The 21,624-nt window shown below is 40.1% G+C and overlaps 1 protein-coding gene across 1 annotated transcript; it reads left to right on the top strand.

Annotated features, from left to right (window-relative positions):
- The first annotated feature begins 719 nt into the window (after positions 1-719).
- CLDN10 (claudin 10) lies at positions 720-21,006 on the top strand. Its single transcript, XM_063304312.1, has 5 exons — positions 720-947; positions 16,906-17,067; positions 17,232-17,313; positions 18,278-18,385; positions 20,685-21,006. Exons 1-5 carry the CDS (start codon positions 728-730, stop codon positions 20,803-20,805), a joined length of 693 nt encoding a protein of 230 aa, XP_063160382.1. The 5' UTR covers positions 720-727; the 3' UTR covers positions 20,806-21,006.
- The last annotated feature ends 618 nt before the right edge of the window (positions 21,007-21,624 follow it).

The following is a 21,624-nucleotide window of genomic DNA, read 5'->3' as shown; positions in this document are numbered from 1 at the left end:
GGGGAGGAACCTGTTTTCAGCCCAGTCCAGCTATCGTCATTGTCTAACAGAAGGCTGGCTGGTCACAGCCCTGGTAAAGTGCCCTCGGTCCTGTCCCAGCTGCCTCCGGTAGCTCCCCGGAGGGCCAGGGGAGATGGCAGCCCTCTCCAGAGAGTATTTGGTGGGTGCGGGTGCGTGTGTGTGTGGAACTGCACCGACCTAGCTCCTGGACAGACCCGTTTTACATATTTGTAGGCAGCCTCTCTCACACGGACATCACAGAATCTTGCGCGTGTTGGGAAATTCACCCCAATATTCTGCCAATACTTGGGACGAATCAGAAGTGATCTGTGTACTTTTTCCGCTCGGGGGCATCTGAGGAAGAGAAGGGCCCCGCCGCCACCCCCGGGTCTCTCTCGCTGTGCTGGCAAGAAAGGCCCCGTCCTCCGCTCAGACGACGCCAGAAGGCCGCCCCCGGGTGCGGGTGGAAGGCGGCGCCCTGGGCTGGCAGCCCACCCGGAGACCCGGGTCGCTCTCCAGCCGTCGGAACCGGTCCTGCCCCGCCAGCAGCGCCACCTCACGGCCCGGATTGGGCGGGAGGCGTGACTCCTCCCCCCGGGCCGGAGGATGCTGCGCGGGTGGGAGCTCCCCGGGGCCGCGGCGGCCGGCTGTGCCCATTCGGCAAGGAAGTGGAGCCGAGGCGGGAGGATCGCGCTCCCTCGCCGCTCGCCGCCCCGCTCCGTCGGCCATGGCCAGCGCGCCCGTCGAAATCCTCGCCTTCCTGCTGGTCATCTCGGGCTGGGTGCTGGTGTCCTCCACGCTGCCCACCGACTACTGGAAGGTGTCCTCCCTCGACGGCACGGTCATCACCACGGCTACTTTCTGGGCCAACCTTTGGAAGACCTGCGTGACCGACTCCACCGGCGTGTCCAACTGCAAGGACTTCCCTTCCATGCTGGCGCTTGACGGTCTGCAAGTCTCCCCTTCTCTCCCTGCCTTCCCCTCGTTTAAGCTGGCGGTGCCCGCCTTGCCCAGCGCCCTTGACTGCCATCCGCTCCTGGGCTGGAGGGGGAGGCCCGGCGGGGTTGCAGAAAGGGACTCCCTTCCGAGTCGTGGGCGCTGAGCTCTCTAGGGTGGGGTGGGGGGTCCAAATCAGTGCACCCAGTGAGCGATTGGCTCTAGCCCCCAGATGGGACCACTTTAATTTAGATGGTAACAGGAATAACGATGGATCTGAAACTATTTGCTCCCCTGTTACTTGATTGCTTTGTCTCCTTATTTTTATAGATTTTAGCTGATAGTGGAAGAATTGGTTGAAAAATAGTTGCACATACAAAAATCATTTGCATATTTAGAGATGTGAAAGTATTGAAAGCAATGTCTGAACTACAGTGGATTAATTTTCTTTTTTCTCATTCTAGTTAAGATTCTTTTTGAAGAGAACTTAGAAAATCAAGTGCATGTTTCTTTCAAAATATTGTCTGCTTTCCGGATCATTCTCTTTTGTAAGATAAAATGTAATATACGTTTGCCCTGTTTGGACTTGAGCTGCTAATGAACATTATTCTTGGCTCTAAAGCTGTACTCGTACTCCAAAACACCTTGGGAATTTGCCTGTCACAAGTTCTTATCTCAGTGCCATGGATAAAGCAATAGAAAACCACAATATCTGAAATGTAGTTATTTTAATTACGGCTCTTTCAGTTGATTTAAAAAGTTCCTCAGGGTGTCCATATCTTGAAAAAATTATGCCAGTATTTATAAGATAGTGTCTGGCATTTCAACCCTCCATCACCCTTTTCCTCTAAGGATATGCTGGGAGGGATCAGGAAGATGGTGTGACTCAACAGCTCAGACGAATCAAGGGTGCCCTGTTCAGTTACCTTTTCTATTAGAGCTGTCCCATGAATCTGTCAAGGACCAGTTTGTCCAGAATGACTTGCCCTGGTGGAGTCACTCAGAAGCTCCTTGTTGATCATTTCATCCAGGGACTATAGCTATGTCCAGATCTCTTCTGCAATCTCTTGTCTGGAGACCCATTTAGTGTACTGCATCCCTTTGAGTGGTAGTGGTTGCCAAGTACTTATTCATGGTGTGGAGCGGAGATGGGAAACTTGTAGCTCCTGGGAGAAATTAACCCCAAGGCCCCATTATTACTGCCCCATAGCCCCCTCCCCCCCACCAAACCGCACTGCTAAACATGTGGTTAAGTGGTTTTCTACCTTTTGGGGCAGGGCTTAGTACATATATTTTAGTTTTAACCCATGTACCCCCAAATTATAGAAAGGGTTGAAAATTCTAATTCTTATCCTACCATCTCCCTGCATAATTTAGGAGAGTCCACTAAAAGTATACAGCCTGAAGCTCCTTCAAAGCTGAGAAATAGGATTGGTTGAAAAATGAGGATTTAACTTTTAAGCTGTGATATGAAAAGGAAATCCCCACCTTACTATTCTTCTTGGTGCAAAATATTTTAGTTTTGTTTTTCAGGTGCAGTTCTCTTCCAGTTATATATACTTTAAGAGTGGTAAAGTGACTGGTATGTTGATTCTCTAAATGTTAGCTTAGCATAGCTTAGCTTCAATAGTTACTCAGCTTTTGTACTGCCAGAGGTAGAGACAGTAAAAGTTTATGACACTTTGAAATATTAAAAGAGTTACATAAATTCAAATGATCTTTTCCCCCTCTTGTAGTAGGATTAAATATGAAAATACTAAATTTAAGTAAATGTTAATTTATTGCTATGCTGGCAGAATACCACTGCTACTGCTATAAATTTTTTAAAAATTCAGTCCATCCAGATTTAGCCCACATGTTTATTTCTTTCAGCAAGGGAAACTGCAGCCAGAGCACAGAATATAACAATACTTAATTTTTAGTTTTGGATTTTTTTTTCATATCACTTTTAGTGAATACCGAGCATAGACTGTATCATCCAAAAATGTGTTTAATGCTGAATTCCTGCTCTGATCATTTGCAGCAGTGGAAACACCTTTTTGCCCCAATCCATAAAGGAAGAAAGGAATTAAACTGACTGACCTACAGTACCTGAAAATGATTTTTTTTCGTTATAATCCCTACATTTACAACTCCCTGGATTCCCAGCTAGATATTGAGCTGAAGCTTATCAGTGTTAAGGCTTATTACTGGATCTGAAGAATATACTTACCAATCTTCCTTACCTACTTGTCAAGCCATAGTGACTCTAACCCAGTAATGGTATTCTTATTGACTTAGGCCTGCAACCAATTTGGACATGTCAGGGATTAAATTTATAACATTCAGCATGGACAGCAAGAACAATTACTCCCTGGGCGATGGTCTTTTAGTATGGGTAACCTTAAAGGTTGTAACTTTGAGGATGTATTTTAGAACCCGTAATTTAAGAACTAGTTCTAATGTCTGGTGATACTCTGGGCATAACTCGGCCACTTCAAAAATGGAACTTAGATTGAATGTCACAAGACTAAAGTAAATGAAACATTTTAAAGATGGCTTCCAAAAAGGATTCAAAATACTAATGAAGGTCATACATCAGGAAGTCATTGTTCAGTATAACTAAATTGGTGCGATGAAGAACTGAAGGTTGCCTTATTGAGTTCCCTAGATCAACTGTCGGTCCATTGCTGACAGAACATTGAAACATATCAGCCTCTTGTATGGTCCAGGAAGATTTTTGTCTTTAGTGGATGGAATGTTATATGTGTGAATGTCCTCTAAGTACCTATCCCCATATATGGAAAAAAGCAGGTGCTTGGAGAATTAGCTGGAACTTATGACATGGGGTAATCACTCATTCCCTTATCTAATGGCACTGTAGTTCCAAGAGGACTGCTCTTCTAGAAGATATAGGTGAGGCCTACGTAACCACGTGTGACATTAAAAAACAAGTGTTCTCAGATTTTCGTATTACTCCTGCGGCGGGTTGAGCCTTTGCAATTCTCTTTTAGAAAGGCTAAGTACTGTCAGAGGCATAGACAGGAATACAGTAAGTTGGTTGGAAAAGGTTAGTCATCTGTTCTCTTCACTGCATGACACCAGATATATCCATAACTTGAAGAATGACCATAGCTGCCCAATGTACGGTATACTGGTTGGTAGGCATATACTTGCCATCACATAACATGTGAAGTCATACACTTTGGACTTCATACTTTTAACATGAGATAAGTTGGGGGACTGTAGACTGTGAGGGACCACTTATAAGTGCCCATTAGACATTCTGAAAACCTTAATTCTGAGCTTTTATTTTTAATGGGTCTGGTCCAGATTTAGTCACACTTAAAGTAAATCCACTGATTCCTTTCATTTCCATGGATCCGTTTGGTATGGCTTGGATTCGACTCAATATTGTTAGCTAGTTTCTTTGGGTTGCTACTTTTTCTTAGAGCACAAAGGGCTGCGCTATATCATTAACTACATGTTTAGCATGTTCTACCTCCAAAAGCTAAGAGTTTTCATTGAATTTTTCAGATAGCGCTTTGCCTCTTAATGATAGCCATGCCCTGCTAATGGTAGCACCCAGCCATTCTCCCTGCTGTACACTTTCTGCACTGGCTGACATTCCCTCCATTCAGCCAATGGGAAGTGACACAACAGGCAGACAGCCTCAATCCCCTTCTTCCTTGCCTCTGCCAGAAAGGGAAGGAAAAGGAAACCCACACCAGTTGCTGCTGGGGAGAGTAAAGTTGCTCCTCTATGCAGTGAGAAAGGACATGAGGGGAAGGAGCAGCAGCAGCAGCAGCAGCCTTGGCTTCTTGGGTAGACAGGAGAGTCCCAGAGATGGGAGGGTGGAGGCACAAGTTCTTGGCAGTGGAGCAAACCATTAACTTGGTGAGGCTTAGTTTTCCAAGACAGCTAGAAGTCCTGTGGCTTATGGAAGGAGCTACTGTTTTTTGTTTTCTCCCATTACCAGAGTAGCAGAAAGCATGTTCAGAGCCGTGTAAAAATATAACAAATTCATGGATGCTTTGCTGATACCTTGTGTGTCACATAATAGCAATAAAATCAGTCACTCAGGAGCTAGTGCTCTGACATAATAGATCCAGGAGATTGTCAACACCTCTTTACAGGAGGGTGAGGCTGTGATGAGCCTCCTTATGAAGAGGCCTTCCCTGAAACCAGTGGTTCTGAACAACTATCATCCCTTTTCCAGCTCCCTTTTTTGGGTAAGGTTATTAAAATGGTACTTGCAGACTAGCTTCATAGCACGCTAGAAGAAGAGGATTATTTGGACTCTATATGTGAATGCAGTAGCATTGGTCACTCTCTTGGATGTCCTCTGCCAGGACCTGGACTGGGAGAATGTGCCCCTCGTGGACCTCTCAGCACCTTGGATACCATCAACTGTGGTATCTTGCTGGATGACCTGCCGGGCTTGGATAAGGGAAGCATTATTTTCCAACAGTTCTATTCCTTCCTCAGTGGGTGGTTTCAGTGTGTAGTAATGTGGGAGGAGAGATCAGCCTGTCAGCCCCTGATATGTGGGTGTTGCACAGATCTGCCCTCTGTCCCCTGCCCTTTAACATCTATGTAAACCTACTGGGTAGGGTCCTCTGGCAGTGTGGGGCATCAGTATGCCAATGATACCAATTATAGATCACTGCTCTGGCTGTGAGAGAGATGCTGTTAATGTCATTTCCTGGTGCCTGGAGGCTGTAAAGATGGGAGAGAACAGTCTAAAGCTGAGCTCAAGAGTTGTTGCTTGTACATCAGGATTTCCTGTTGCAACCAGTGATGTCTCTTGACAAGCAGACACTATCCCTGAAGGAGCAGGTCTGCAATTTGGGAGCCCTTCTGGAAAAGCAGGTAGAAGCCATGGTCAGAGGGGCCTCTGCCCAGCTTCCGTTGGTGTGCCAAATGCAGCTATATCTGGGGCAGAAGGATCCGGCTTAAGTAATTCAAGCCTTCATTACCATCCAGTTAGACTACCACAATACGTTGTTCATGGAGCTGCTGTTAAAGGCAACACAGAAATGGCAACTGGCCCAGAATGCAGCAGTCCACATACTTACTAGTTCTTATCATTGGGAGCACGTAACACTGAAAGCACAGGCCCTTTATGGCTTGGCACCTGAGGACTGATGGGTCTGCCTGCTCCAGTCAGCACCAGCCCAACATATTAGAGCATCCAGGGAAATTTACTTTACAGTCACATATTTCTGAGAGGTTCAGAGGGCTGAAGCTAGAAGCGCTGCTTCTCTGGGGCAGTGCCAGTGCTTTGGAGCAGCTTCTTGGTATTGGTCAGGCTGGCCCCTCCTTGCTAGCTAGCTAGCAAAATGTTAAATTTTGTGGAGGGTCTTTTCCTTAAGTTTGTATTTGACACCATCTTCTTTTTCTTTTTCCCCTTACCTGTTATTTTTTATCCTTATTTTTATTGTTATCTTTTAGTAAGTTTGTTTTTTTATGGTTTTTCCATCCATGTTCTTGTAATTGTTTTCTAAACTGACCATGGATGTTTTAATTTTTGTTTTATGTACACTGTGTGAGTTGCCAAGAGTTGTTTGATGGCAGCAGGGTAAAAGTTTGATTCCTAAATACATAAAAGGCAGAGGTTTTTTAAAAAAGATTTCTATGTAGTTTAACTATCCATCATTAAATATGTTTCATGATGGATGTTTAATTATAGAAAGACAGGCTGTTTATGCTGCTGGGTGACAATTTGGGGGCTGAGATTTTCCTGTCCCTGAAGCTGCCATCCTCTTTTATAAGGTTACGTAATACAGTACAAAAAAAGTCTGACGTTTCCACTTAACAAAGCATCTGAGTAAAGCAACAGCTACTATTCATTTTCTTTTTGTGGTAATATGGATTTAAATTGCTGTCAATACTGTGGCTAAAAATTAAGGGTATGATATGTGCACAGTGATAACAAAAAGTGCGTTGAGCAATATATTCTCCATTATGATTTTCAGTCTCATCTGCTGCTGCTTCTGTCTCTTCGTTTTTTACCAAGAGACAGGTAGATGCCACATTTCTCTTGATATATGAAGAATGCTGGTATCACCTTTAATCACAGTCACCACCAGATTTTAATAAAGCGTGTTATAGGGGTGATGCAACTACTCACACGTTAGCGTCTCGAAAGACCTGTCCAACTTGATGACAGATTGTAGATAGAAAACTAGGAAATAAATGAATGGATCATAATTTTACTCATTGCTTACTTTGGTTCATATTAGCTGAATTCCTGGAAGGTTCTTAATTAGACTATGAGTCTTGGGGTGATACATGAATTTTTCTTTTGCATGGAAATGTTCTCATGATACTATGAAATTGTACTGAAGTATGTCCCAAATTTGTAGCACCAAACATAAGCAGAATAAAACAAATTACAATTAGTTTATAAAACACTAACCAACATTGTTTTTTTAATGTTTGCTTATAGTAATGTTTTAAACAGAATTAACTTCACAGCTGAGCTAATGCACAAGGTGTCCATCTCTTCTTGAACCCATCTACCTTAGGCAAATTACTTAGCACTCTTGATGACTGATTTGTTGACTTTTTCCTCACTTTTAAGAAAAAATTACAATTCTCAGAAAGAATAAATCTTCATAATTTAAAAATATAATTCTGGTCCTGGCCTCCAGACAAACAGGAAACAGATTAGACTTTCTTTTGTGTGACTTCCTTGAAAAATGTTACAACTTCCCATGGTTGTCTTTTCTTAAGGCTAGATGTAGCCTCAGTCCTCAGTCTACCCTTGTAAGATTTCGTTTTTAGTCCCCTGATCATTCTTGTTTTTCCTCCTTTGCATCTCTTCATTTTTTTTCCTAAATATTTCTTAAAATGTGGCACCTAGAATTGCTCAATTACACATTATTTACCTCACCAGCACAGGACAGAGTAGAACTGTTATGTGTTGTAACCTGAAAATCATTTATCCTTGATGCAAAATTACCCTTGCTTTTTTACACATCCTGATGACATAGTTATAATTCCACGATTGTCTTTACATGCACTACTGTATTGTCAAATCAGTAATTATTAAGTATTTTCCCTACAATTTTTCTTTTTTTAAAAAAATGTTTCTTTCCCAGCCCATTTCTCAAAGATAGCAAACCCATTTTGAGTTTTGTTCCGTTTTCTATTCCAATCTCTTGGGTGTATATTTCACTCATACATCTGTTTGTAATTATATGTCACCTAAATAATTGTTTTGTTTTTGTATGTACTGGGCTTGTCAGAGTCAAAACATAATGATGGAATTGGATGGAAATCGCTGTATATTCCTTTGATTGAATAATAAAAAGTGTACTGTATTGTCTTCTTCCAGATACAGTCATGTTTGTTGATTCCTTTTGGCTTCTGCCGCTGCCTGCAGATGCTTTCAGGCAAAGGGAACATATTACTGTGTTGGTTTTAGGCGGATTGACCCAGAGGTCCCTTGCCATCTTGTGATACTATGAACTCTTTCCTCTGTTTCAGAGGTAAAATATAGAGGTCTTCACCTCATCCTTAGGGTAAATTTGTGAATTCCAAGTGAAGCTATGTTTGTGAATCAGTCTTACCTAAAACTTGAGCCTTCAGGGGAGGACAGAATACTTGGAAAGAAACTCAATCTCTTTCATCTGAGGATCTGGTAAAAAGAAGGACAGGCAATCGCAATCTTCTAAGGGTTTCACAAAACAGGATTTCTGCAGGTGCAGTTTTATTCTCTCCAATCTGAAAACTTGGACTTTATAAATACAAATGTGAGAGTGCAGGTGCAGTACAGTATCCTTCTCAGAAGGATTTATAATCTGGTCCTTTCTAGATGTGTGGATTACAAAATGCTTATTAGGTTCCTACCAGCATGTTCATGAATGGTTGACAGAAGCTGTAGTCCTGCACACCTGAAAGTTAGTGTAAAATTATGAGTTACCAAGGTACATCCTATCTCTGACAATTCCAAACTACACAGTGCACCCATGTTTTATAGTGGATTAATTTGAAGTTAGTTCTACTTTTGGATGACATGCTTAACCCTTACAAAGCTATAATGTTAGAAATTGTACCAATGCAGCCAGTTAGGAGGGGAACCAGTGAGTGAATAGAAGGCAGTAGTGCAATTCATTCACCTCTTAACTAAGTTTTGATTAAATGTGATATAAGAACCAACCCAAAATGTAGGAGTAGGAGCCAGCAAATGGAATTCATTTCTAACTTTATGAAGTCACAATATATGTGTGATAGAGGATGTGTTTAAAGTCTTGTTTCCTCTAGGCATCCCAAACATCTAAGACAACAGTTGCTTTGAACAGTCACTCATGCCCTTGTTATCTCCCATATTGACTATTGCAATGCGCTCTACATGGGGCTACTCTTGAAGAGTATCCGGAAGCTTCAGCTGGTCCAGAATGCAGCCACACGGGCTATTTTTGGTGCCCCTAGAAGGGTGCATATAACATCTTTGCTATGCGAGCTGCATTGGATACCAGTTTGCTTCCAGGTCCAATTCAAGGTGTTGGTTATCACCTTTAAAGCCCTACATGGCATGGGACCAGGCTACCTAAGGGACTGCCTCTTCACTGCTACATCAGCCTGTCCCACCTGATCATGCAGAGGGGGCATCCTACGGACTCCATCAATAAGAGAATTCCATCTGGCGGGGTCCAGGAGGTGGGCCTTCTCTTCAGTAGCGCCTGCCCTTTAGAACATCTTGCCCCTGGGAGTGAGGTTAGCCCCATCGCTCCTAGCCTTCCAGAGGAATTTGAAGACCTGGCTCTGCCACCGGGCTTGGGGCAGGGAGGAGAATAGTCATACTTGGGGTTGGCTAGTGCCTTGAAGTGCCCCTCCTACACAATGACTAAATGAGACCACAGCCATCTGGATTTTATTTATATTTAGTAGCTTTGTGAAATTGTTTTATAGTGTATTTTATATTGGAATTTTATTATATATGTATTGTTTTTTGGATTATATTGTTGTAAACTGCCCAGAGTCCCTCCAGTGGGAGGAGATGGGCAGTGACAAATTTGATAAATAAAAAATAATAAAGTGGGTAATGGATAGAGAGAAGGCCTCATTACTGGTATCACCCCATTTATTTGTAAACATTTTAATTCTCTCAAATATTTAACTTTCCAATAACTCTAAATGATGTATTATGAATCTAGTACTGTTTTTATATTTTCATTTTATATATTTTTATTCTGTTTCATTTCCATGTAAACAGTTTTCTATTGGCTGAAGGGCAACAGAAAATACCTAAAATGAATAGACAACAGGCGTTCTCAGAGTCCTGTATAATTGAATAGTTTTTATCAGTTTAGGGTAATTAATCCATAAAGGAATATGCCCTACAAGTCGATTCCTACCTGTTAGGGCTACTGTCTTACCATTCATGGCTCTGGAGAGGAGGTACAGCAGCATCTTGTTCCAGAATCCCGTCCGCCCTTTGAGGGTATAGTAGAACCTGTGTTGCATGTTTTGTTGAGCTGTCTATTATATCATGTATGGTTTTCTGGACTAAGCCTCCCCTCTATTAATCAGTCATGTTGCCCTATAGATGAGAATGAGCTCTTTTTGTTAGCAGAGAATTCCTCAGAAATCTCTCAAAAAGTTGAAAAAAATTCTTCAGTCATGACAGCTAGCTTAAAATGCTAGAAAGACTATTGGCTACATATTTTAAATTTTAATATTATAGTTTTATTTATGTTTTGTTGTGCTCACTATTGTATGAAACTTTGTCAATTATCATAAATAGATTTTGGTTACTCATAATAATGTCAAAATGATTGAAGCATTTGGAAGTCATTCTTTTTGTATCTTTTTCTATTTATTTCTGTACTTTTTTAGTTTGTCTCTTTTTTATTTTCCTTCCAATCTTTTTCTATCTTTTCATGTTTTATCTATACTTTGAAAAAATAATAAACTTTTTTTAAAAAATCATTGAAGGATTAGTAAAAAATAAATTGTTATGACTTTGATCCTTCTCTTTGTAAATATCTGTAACTCCATCTTTCTGGGTGTATTTAAAAAAAACAAAACAGTGATGCAAGAATTGCTACTGGCACAGTTGTAAGTATAACATGTAATAACCACATAGCTCAACTTGAGTTTCTTAACAAATGGTGTGATAATAGATGATGCCCAGTCCTCTTCTGGATCTGTTTACCCATCTGAACTGCAGGGATATTTTGTGTAGTGGGGCTGGGTGCCCATCTGTTGACCCCCAAAGGGTGCCAGGCTTCCTTTTTTCTTTTTTTCCACTCACTTATAGTTAAAGTCTTATTGCCTCCACTCCCAGGCTGTCAAAACTAACCTCAATTTTGCTTTAGGGTCTTTCTAAAGAGCCAGTGTCAGTGATGGTGTTATTTAGAGTGAGAGGAATAAAACTTCCTTTCATTGCCATAAAATTCCTTTTTTGCCTGTAGCAAGAGCAGAGTCTGTTAATCCCATCATCCTTGGCAGTGACAGTGCTGCTGGCTGATGGGAGGTGAACCTGAGTATGCCCTGCATATGACAAATTATTGCTACCATAGGGAGAAAATTAGTTGAATAGGTTTTTTTCAAATAATCATTTTGTAGAATTGAAAAGTGTCTAAACTGATATTTTTAGTAGTGTTTACTGTGCCTTTTTTTGTTTTTTAATTGTGAGTATAAATGGTATTCTGGCTGTTAGCCTCATTACAAGACTAGCTTTTTAAAATGTGTGTAAAATCCTGTGTCAAATTCACTTAATTAATATGAATTAATATTAATAATTAACATTAATTAACATTTATTTATTTATTATTAATTAATAAGAAAACTACACTTCCTAGTTCCTTGATCTCTGCCTGTGCCAGTTGGGATTGTTGGGGACTGGGGTTCAGAAACATTTGGAGTCCTCTTAGGTTCCCTACCTGAGTATTAAGCCTAGTAAATAATGCATGATGGCTATGTTACCTGTGCTGCAAAAGTCCAGATGACCACCAGATGGTAGCAAAGGACGTTTTCTGCAGTTCGCATTTTTGCAGCCTAGATAGGGTAGCCCTAAAGACATACATAATACATACAAATGCGTATAATGTACACAGGTACACACTTGGTTCTTCCACTGGTATGGCAGTGAGATGGCAATCAGAAGCACTGTGGTTGGTTGTTATAATCCCAGTATGTAACATAGATCACCAAATAGCCAGGCTAAAAAACTTTTCTATCCAGCTACTCACACTTCTAAGGATTGTCTCCTTGTCTTGAATTTCTTGTTTTGGTTGGGTGTCTCTGCCGTATTGCTCATATGTGCATCTTCCTTTCTTCTTATCTTTTTGGACTACTTGGAGAGAATTGGTTCTAGACATTTGATCAGTCCTGCTTTGACATAGGGGCTGTGTTTATACAATACACTGAACCACAAAATAGTCAATCACATTTTAGTTTAATATTGTGCAAATCCAGCTTGCATTGTTAGTTAATGGTTCAGAGTGCCCTGTGAGTTGGATTAGATGACCATTCTGCACATTCTCGTCGCACTGGCCATATGAATCTGGTACACTTTGCTTGTGTCAACTAATTATGTCCTTCCTTTACTCCTTACTCTATTCTTTGTAAAAAATCACATGCCAGCATGTAAGTGATGGATGGCAGCCATGTTGTTGTGGTTGGAGTAAATGTTTACCATTTTGCCTAGGAGATATAGCTATAAATTACCTTGAAAGGACCTCTGGGTAAATAGCTTCATGCTTCAGCACATTTAATGTTTTAATTAGCTACTAACAATGCCAATAAATTGAATGTGTCAGAAAATAATGACTTCTGTGACCAATTTTGATCTACATGAGTAGCAAAAAAAAAAAGTTACAAAGAAAGACCCCCTAAACTTGGGCTGAGGAGAAATTTTACACTAAATACCCATTTTTTAGTAATAAAAACTTGGTGTAGGTAACTTTTCATTTCATGCAGAATCTAGCTCAACAGCCATGTCTGGTGCTCCATCAGGTGTGATATTTCCTGTGTTGTTCCTTATCTAGAGATGCACAAAGAAGTGAGAATGTGCTCCAGACCTACATTTGTGCTTGAAATTATGCATGTGCATTTATGGTTAGGTCTGCTTAAAAGACCATGTCTCACTCAGTATAAAACCCTTAATAAAATACAAAATTGTACAAATTCAAATAAAGGGGATAGCAGAATTAGGCAGTTGGATAGGTGATTTTGAGATCTCTGTTCACCATAAAAGTAACCTATGTAACCTATGTTTTGGTCTGGCCAGGTAACTTTTTAAAAGCATCTGTTGTAGTCTTTATATCATGTTGGAATAGCATATACCACAGAGAAAACATGTCCGATTATTCCGTTTCATAGCCCTGGGGTCCTGGGGATTTGCTCAACCTGCTCTCCATGCCTGACCAGGATTGGAATCCCACTGCTGTGGAAGACACAGGGACTTCCTCAGGGGCAAAAATGCTGCAAATAATGATTGAATGATTACTGACAGCATTCGGTTATCTGGTTGCTAACTTCTTAACTGCTCCTGCTCTCTTTACCTGCACCAAAAATGTTACTGCTATTGTCTTTTTATTAAAGGTCTTTTAGAAGAGATGTATGTTCGTGTGTTGCTATGCTTTATTATGAAGTGTGGTAGATGAACCTCCTAAATTTGAATTCAGTCATTTGTATGCATCTGTTGAACTCTGAATGAAATTTAATCTTAATTACGTGTATCATCAGAATGGATGCAGCCCAAAACTGATCACAGGCAAATTGGCTGACAGTTGCTGACAAGGGCTGCTTGTGGTATTTGACCTATTGATAATCTGTATAGTGAAGTAGATGAATAAACTATTGAAAGTTCATTTTAAATTATAAGACAAATGAGGAAAAATAGGGCACTTTCGTCATTGCTAACATCCACAAAGCCCCTCTCCTGCTTCTTGGATTAGCACTGGAATTACTACAGAGTGTTAGCTGGAAAAGAACATGGAAATTATCCCACTCTCTAAAAGAAATGCCACCATTCTCTTTGGCCAAGTCTGCTTTGAGTAGATCCACTTCTTGCATGAGGAACAGGGGAAATACTTTTTTCTCTTGGTTTTCTCTGTGCCATCAGTGTACTATATAGAATCCAGAAAGATAAATTGAACTTTGAAGCAGGAACAACAGAGGAACGGTAGGAGCATTTAAACAGAGAGAGAATATGGGAATGCTGTGATTCTTTCAGTTATTTGTATTTGGATTAATTTATATCGGCTGCATTCGTACAAAACACCAAACATTAGATCAATCATAATGGCTGGGCTTACATATCACATCAAGCTGTGAACTAGCCAACCATATTTTAGTCTAATGCTTGTGTGAATCCAAAGCAGTGGCTGAGTTCACATGACATGCTCAGCCATGGTTAACCATATTTACTCAACTAACCCATTTTCTGGATTTGCACAGCACATGGAGCCATAAACTAAGCTAGTCATAAACTATCCATGCCTACTGGATTTGCCCAACATTATGGACTAAAAAAATGTGGTGGCTAGCTTGTGGTTGAGACTGATTAGCAAACAGAGATAGGTAGTGTCAGGACAAGTAACTTACTGTACATTGCAAAATGTCGTGTAAACTCAGAAGATAGGGTAAACTTTGCTATATGAATTATGGGCAAGTGTGTTGTGCAGCAAAACCACTCGGGGATGGGATGCAGATGCAGTAGGGCTGGAGAAGGAATTGCCTGCTTTGTTTCCTGCTCTATGGAAGTTACCCACCATTTCCCAGGTTATTTGTTTATTTGTTTATTTCTTTTCTATCCCTTCATTATTTTTATAAATAACTCAAGGTGGAGAACATGCCTAATACACCTTCCTCCTCCTCTTTTCCTGTCATCCCCACCCTCTGGACTTCAGTTGTGCCTTGAGTTAGCCGCTGTGCTTCCCTGCTGGGCCAAAGTACGTGTGACTTCCTGACTTGACAACAGAAAATCACAGAAGTTGCAAAATGAAAGCAAAAAATTTGGCAGGGCTAGAAAATCCTTATTCTTTTCTTTCAGTATTGTTTTTATATTGAGAATTCCTTGCAAAATACAGAGAAAATGCCTGACTTAGTACATAAAATACACGAATTCATTCTGACTTCACCTTTGTGTTCCTGGAAGGTGAGAAAGGGACCCATTAGCAATTGAATATTTGCATTGCTAAATTAAAGGCAGTTAACTCTGAGCTTGAGCTGATCTGATGTTTTGATCCACTGTTAACCTCTTTCTTTAAAAAAGGATTGGGGGCATTTCAGCTTCTTAAAATAATGTTGATTTATTTAATTTCTGGTCTTTATTGCTTCAGTTGAAAACAACTCATCAGTATTAGTTCAAGCAGACAAAATGAATGAGAGAAGAAATAAATTAATATGGAGGGAGCTACCTTATTCCCCCCCCCCCTCGTTTGAAGGTGATCACAATTCAGTCCCATATTATGGCCTACCTGCTCCAAATTCCCTTTCCTTTCTTCATAAAGTCTGTTTTATAAGCAGCTATAGGCACTTTGCAGCCACAGTTTGTACCAGCAAGATGTTATTTGAAAGCTCTTCATATAAAAATAATAAATCACTTGATTTTCAATTGAGCAAAAATGGAAAGGCCTTGTAAAAGAGAATCAAATGTTTCCGTAAGTTTGTAGAGCAAATCCCTGAGGGTGTTGAATTTTGAAGCATGCAGGAATAAAGTTTATTGCTGGAAGGTTTTGTGGAAACAGCTGATCAGACACAATCATTGTGGGTTATACATTTGTTATGACATGGGTTTCTTTGCATCATTTCTGCAGATGTCAACTCTTATGACATCTGTAAAAGATAGGCAGGGTGAGTAGGTGACTAGCGAAGCTTCTTGCCATGTAAGAATATTTACATCAATTTATTTTATAGCTTCATTGAAATTTTATGGTAATAACATCAGAGAGAAAACAGTCAGCACAAATGTCTCTACAGCGTGACAAGACACTAAGCAAATGCCGGTTTTGATAGCAGCAGGTAGCCTATTTCAGTGCTGACATGATGCTTCTGTTTCCTAATTGTGCTTCAAGATTAGAAGCACGTACTGTAAAGGGCTCAGAGGGTCCTTTCTCTTCTCTTGGAATTAATTTCCATTTTCTTTTCTTTTCTGCTCTAATCTAAGAAAGATATAGATTTACATCCATATTGGGCCCCATCCCAAATCCCCTACTGTTTGGGAGAGCATTTATGTTAGCATGAAAATACTAAGGGGAAGCAGGCTAATATTTTTCAGCTTTGTATAGTATGAGCACCATGATACAGGAGTAAACAAATGAGAGAGCTATGTATAAATGTGCTTTATCTGAGTGCACTATAGGAAGTAAGTTCTCCCTCTGGATTCCCAGGAAGGTTATTAATAGGGCTCCCAGATCACTCTGAGTGTGGTCCAACCTTCATTCTTTAGAATTGTCATGAGAAAAAACATATGCTGGACTAACGGGTAGGAAGAAGTTTATCTAGGTGTTACGGACCTCAGCCTTGTGATGATTTCATAGCTCTTAAATTACTCCACATCATTGCTGGCTATTGCATATAGCTTCCTTTTCAAAACATTATATGGCATTCTGGCTCCACTTGCACTGTAGGCAGGTATGGGACTCTCCGGAAACTCAAATTGGGGACCCCTTAAGGCCTTGCAAATTAGTCGCAATATTCCAAGCCCTGACACTTTGAATGTTGCTAAGGACACTGAACCAACAGCGTATCTTTATATGCTGTTATCAGTAAAGTTGGGAACCTTTTTATTTCTAATATAACCTGAGTGTATTCAGATTTGTATTACTCCCTGTGTCCTCTCCCAGCTCTTCCACTATGCTAGGTGCTGCCATGTGAATTATTGCAAAGACTGTGAAGGCAGAGTGGAGATTTGCCTAAGAGGAGTTCAGCTAATTAGAAGAGACAGGGAATGTTTCTTATGCACCCCAGGTGACCTATACTGAAACCCTTTGAACCTGGACATCGCTCAATTTCTTCTTGCATTTTCAGGTTACATCCAGGCTTGCAGAGGACTCATGATTGCTGCTGTCTGCCTTGGGTTTTTTGGCTCTGTTTTTGCACTGATTGGGATGAAGTGTACAAAAGTTGGAGGCTCAGACCAAACTAAAGCTAAAATTGCTTGTTTTGCTGGCCTGATTTTTATTCTTTCAGGTAAATATGAAATGATCAAGGCTAATGTTGTGTGATTTTCCACTTCAAATTGAATGGGAAAATTGCTGCTGATTTCGTTAGTTTGTAGGATTTGTAGAATCTGATTGATGTGTTTTGAAGCATTTTGAGATACTGATCTGTTCTTCACTTGATGCATTTTTTAGGACTGAGCGCGTTGACTGGTTGCTCCCTCTATGCCCACCGAATCACATCTGAGTTCTTTGACCCCACATTTATTGCACAAAAGTAAGTCCAGTTGAAAAAAATACTGAGATGGGAGGTAGGAGATGCTTTACTTACTGTTTTTTTTTTCTGTCTGCCTGGTTTACAGGAACCAAAGCTACCTAGCCTGCCTTAAATACAGTCTAATCTGGCAGTAATGAAATAAAACGATGACTGCTGCCTTTTAATTCCATTAGTATCTCCGTGATGTTAGGATGGTAGATTATAAGATCTGTAGCCTTGATCTGGGGGTCCTCCACTGCGTGTTAGACAGAAGCCTTGAAAAATATATTTCAGTACAACATATCTAGAGCAAAATAAACTAACAAAAATTAAAATAACTTCTGCTCTGCTTCCGAATTTAAACCAACTAACAGTTGATTAGTACTCATATTCTAGGACCATTTTCATCTTTGTAGTTATTGCAACCAAAACTGCAACCTTTACAACAAATGATACCATTTTGTACAAGGCCAGGTTATGCAGAGTATCTTTACTAGAAGTGCTCTCTCTTTGACCAAGGAAGAGATAATGGATTGTTCCATTACAATTACTCTAATAGGTGGTTGTTATTGCTGAATTATATGCAGCAAACCACCAGTATTTTCTATTGCTGGGGATTGATGGGCTCCTTCCTTGTAAATACATTTGTTAGGATAGAGTTGGAAAGCAAGACAGCATTTAGTAACTTCTCCAAATCTGGGAATGGGGGAAGTGAACAGCGAATTAAACTTTCAGTGTTTATCCCATTACTACTAACCATAATACAAATGGCTTACTTTAGACAGGATGAGCAATGTTTGCCATGCGTACTGATTTTGGGGGGCGATGCTTACAGCGGAAAGAACATTATCGGTAAAAATTATTTAAATGTTTGTTAATACAGTGAATGTCTTCATTTATCTTTGTCAACCCTCCCCATGAAATAAATGAAACTGATTTGGTGATCAAACTATTTATTAAACATGAATGTATCACTTATCTGCAGGTATGAACTAGGAGCAGCTTTATTCATTGGTTGGGCTGGAGCGTCACTTTGCATAATTGGTGGCAGCATTTTCTGCTTCTCCATTGCTGAAAACAAACAAACTTCAAGGTACAGAGCACTGCTTTTATTGAAATTAAAGTATTAGCATATTTCTAATTATTAAACTTGTAAGAAGATAAGCAGCATCAATCCAATCTGCATATCTTTCAGAGATAACCTTACAGTTAGTAGTCACTGTAAGGTTATTTTGGTTGGAAAAAAAATGGGATTTAAGGACCCTTTGCTTTTATGGAAAAAGCTTGTCTGACGTTGCTCATCTCTGTAAGATTTAAGCATAGCATTAGATGTTGTGTAACAGAAGCTGAAAGATCATTGATACCATGTAGATGCCTTTTTTCTATCCATTCAGTTGTGTCTGATTCTTGGAGACTGCCTGGACAAGTCCCTGCAGTTTTCTTGGCAAGGTTTTTCAGAACTGGTTTGCCATTGCCTCCTTCCTAGGGCTGAGAGAGAGTGACTGGCTCAAGGTCCCCCAGCTGGCTTTGTGCCTAAGGTGGGACTAGAACTCACTGTCTCCTGGTTCCTAGCCTGGTGCCTTAACCACTACACTGAACTGGCTCTTGTAGATAGCTTAGTGCTTCCTATTTAAGATGATGCACACTGCATTTTCAGTGCTCTTAAGAACCATGAATGTCATGATTCATGAATCAGGGCTTATGTTTGAGTTTACTGGGCATTTTGTTATCACAGAAATATGGATTTATAATTGTCAAACCGCTTCCCAACCTCTTCCGATTATCCTGATAGTACTGAACAGTACTTTATTCTGAATAGTACTTTACCTTGAATAGTACTGAAACAGCAGTATTCATTAGTACTTATCTTTCCAAGCTTTCTTTTCCTTTTCATCTATTAAGTGGGATATTAATTTTGCTTCCCCTCCCCCAGTTCACAAAATATGAAGGTGTTGGGTCAGAATTGGGATCTAGAGAGGAAGACAGAAAGTGCAGTGCAGTAGTGCATTTGCTATGATTTTACCTGTTGTGTTGAGAATGTTGACAATAAATGTACAGGAAGTCCTGTTGTGACAGGAAGTCATGAGAGGTTCTACACTTTCCAGCATGAGCTACACATAACCCAGTCTTGTTTGGGAATAGATCCACTGAATCACATAGGACTGACTTCTGTGTAAGCAGATTCAAGTTGCACTCTTTGGGACAAACAAGTACATTTCAAAAATTTAAACTGAATGTCATGCTTAAGGCTGTATTTGAAACTGTTTTAAGAGCAGCTTGCTACAGTATATGGCATGGAGAAAAAAAAGCGTGATCTCATGATTCTATGCTTGATCAAGTATGTATGATACAAAAAATAATAATCAGGGGCTGCTAGCATGACTGAAGCAATGAGAAATGGTTGCTAAAGAAACCCTTTTATTCCCTTCTGAAAATCAAGTGGGTAGATTCTGAAGAGCAGGTAACAAAACCCCTTCTCATTTTTTCAGTGTGAAACAGTTGTAGATATATGAGCAGGGAAGCTGTGTGACCTTTGGGAGTGCCCCACAGACCAGCCTCCATTGTGCCATCAATAAGGTGGCAGCTCCCTCTCCTGGCTTGGCCGTTGACTCATGTTCTTAGCATTTGAACCTGCAGGGCTTTTGACTGTTTGACCTCCATGTTATGGTCATTAAGGCAATTTGAGCTTTCCACAAAGTGATACTCAGCATGGGAATATTCTTCAGGACACACCTATATTTTTCTAGGTATTTGATCACAAGCTCAAGACTGCTGTGCAAAAAATCTTTAGCTTAGTTTGAAAAAACTGGTTCGGCCTTGCTAGTAAATACTCCTTCAGAAGAGGAGTTTTGAAAATTGTTCTGAGTTTCACTCCATACTTTTGGTCACAGAAAGCCTTTCCCAAGGACTAGCAAAGTATTAACACTCTTCTTGTTAAACTGTCACTTAAGAGAATATTGAAAGTTGACCATAAGCAGCCTCTTGAACTGCAGTGATGTACACATCAGCACCAGTGGACATGTTATCTCTGCCACTAGTATTAAAATCTCATGTCTGAAAAGTTTTTGCCCACCTCAAACACTACAGATGGGTAATGATATCCTTCTTGTGATTGAGGTGTGAGTACATGCAGTCCCTGTGATTCATCAGAACAGCCATGTCTTTTTCCAGGATTGTAAGGCAGTGTGGGAGGTTTCCATGGCAGCCACATGATCCTGGAAATTGATGCAGCTGCTTTAAATGAATTGCAGAGAGCAGCTGTGCTCACCCTTCCTTGTATTCTGAAACATCTGTTTATAACAACACCTGAAGTGCTGCATAGCCCCATAACATCTTCCTTTCAATATTTCTTGATATTTAGAGAGTAAGCTCTAAACTTTCTCATGTTTCAGGATGATATATACATACAACAGACCTGCTTCTGTGGTATCTACTCGAACCAAGGCCTACTCAGCAGATTTTAAAACATCCAAGAGCCCTCCAAAGCACTTCGACAAAAATGCCTATGTGTAGCTGGATGGTGGAAGAAACCTTTTTATTTTTAAAAAATCACACACACACGCTGTCAACCCACAGGATGATTTTTAGAAGTGGCTTCATGTCTTGAGCATCAGCAGTTCAGACTATTTTGTAAATGAACTTTTTTCTACTTGATGTAAATTTTCTTCATCCCTTGTTTTATGATTTATACTTATATTAGACATAAATTATATCTGAAATTTTTTTTTGCTTTCTGTAAAAAAAACTATGAATGAAGTCATGCTGATTACAGCCAATACTGTCAGCGATCTGCAGAATCATGAGTTTAAAAGTTGCAGCTTTTGAATGGGTACCACCAGTTTTGAAGATCTGCCTTTAATAACTTTGGACTAGTTTTAAAAAGATTAAAACAGATTGAGATAAGTTTAAACAAGATCTCAGTTATGTAACACCAACACTGTGTTCTAATTTCAGTTTCACAACTATATGGATTAAAACCCATAAAAAATTATCTGACGCAAAACCATTTTTTTTCTTCCTCAGCTTTCCACAAGGTTGAAATCAGGATTTTGGGTTTGTGGAAGGCAGCTTGTGTTCCACTGGATATCATGAGCAGAAAAATGTCTGTTCCTGAGGAGTTTTCTGTGTAGTTTCACTTAACTTAATCCCTCACCTGCAAATAGGTTGATTTAAATCAAAGCAGTCTCAATTACCTACTGAAACTATCAACTTTGCCCCTGAAGATTTGTCACAGTGCCCTTGAAAGAGTAATCAGACACTAAAACAATATTTATGTACAAAGTAATATACATTTGGTTACATCATTTTATTCTGTGTAATTTTTAGATGTGA

This window comes from Candoia aspera, chromosome 5 (genome assembly GCF_035149785.1).
Source record: "Candoia aspera isolate rCanAsp1 chromosome 5, rCanAsp1.hap2, whole genome shotgun sequence".
Taxonomy (NCBI): Eukaryota; Metazoa; Chordata; class Lepidosauria; order Squamata; family Boidae; genus Candoia; species Candoia aspera.
This window is presented reverse-complemented; position numbering and strand designations above follow the sequence as displayed.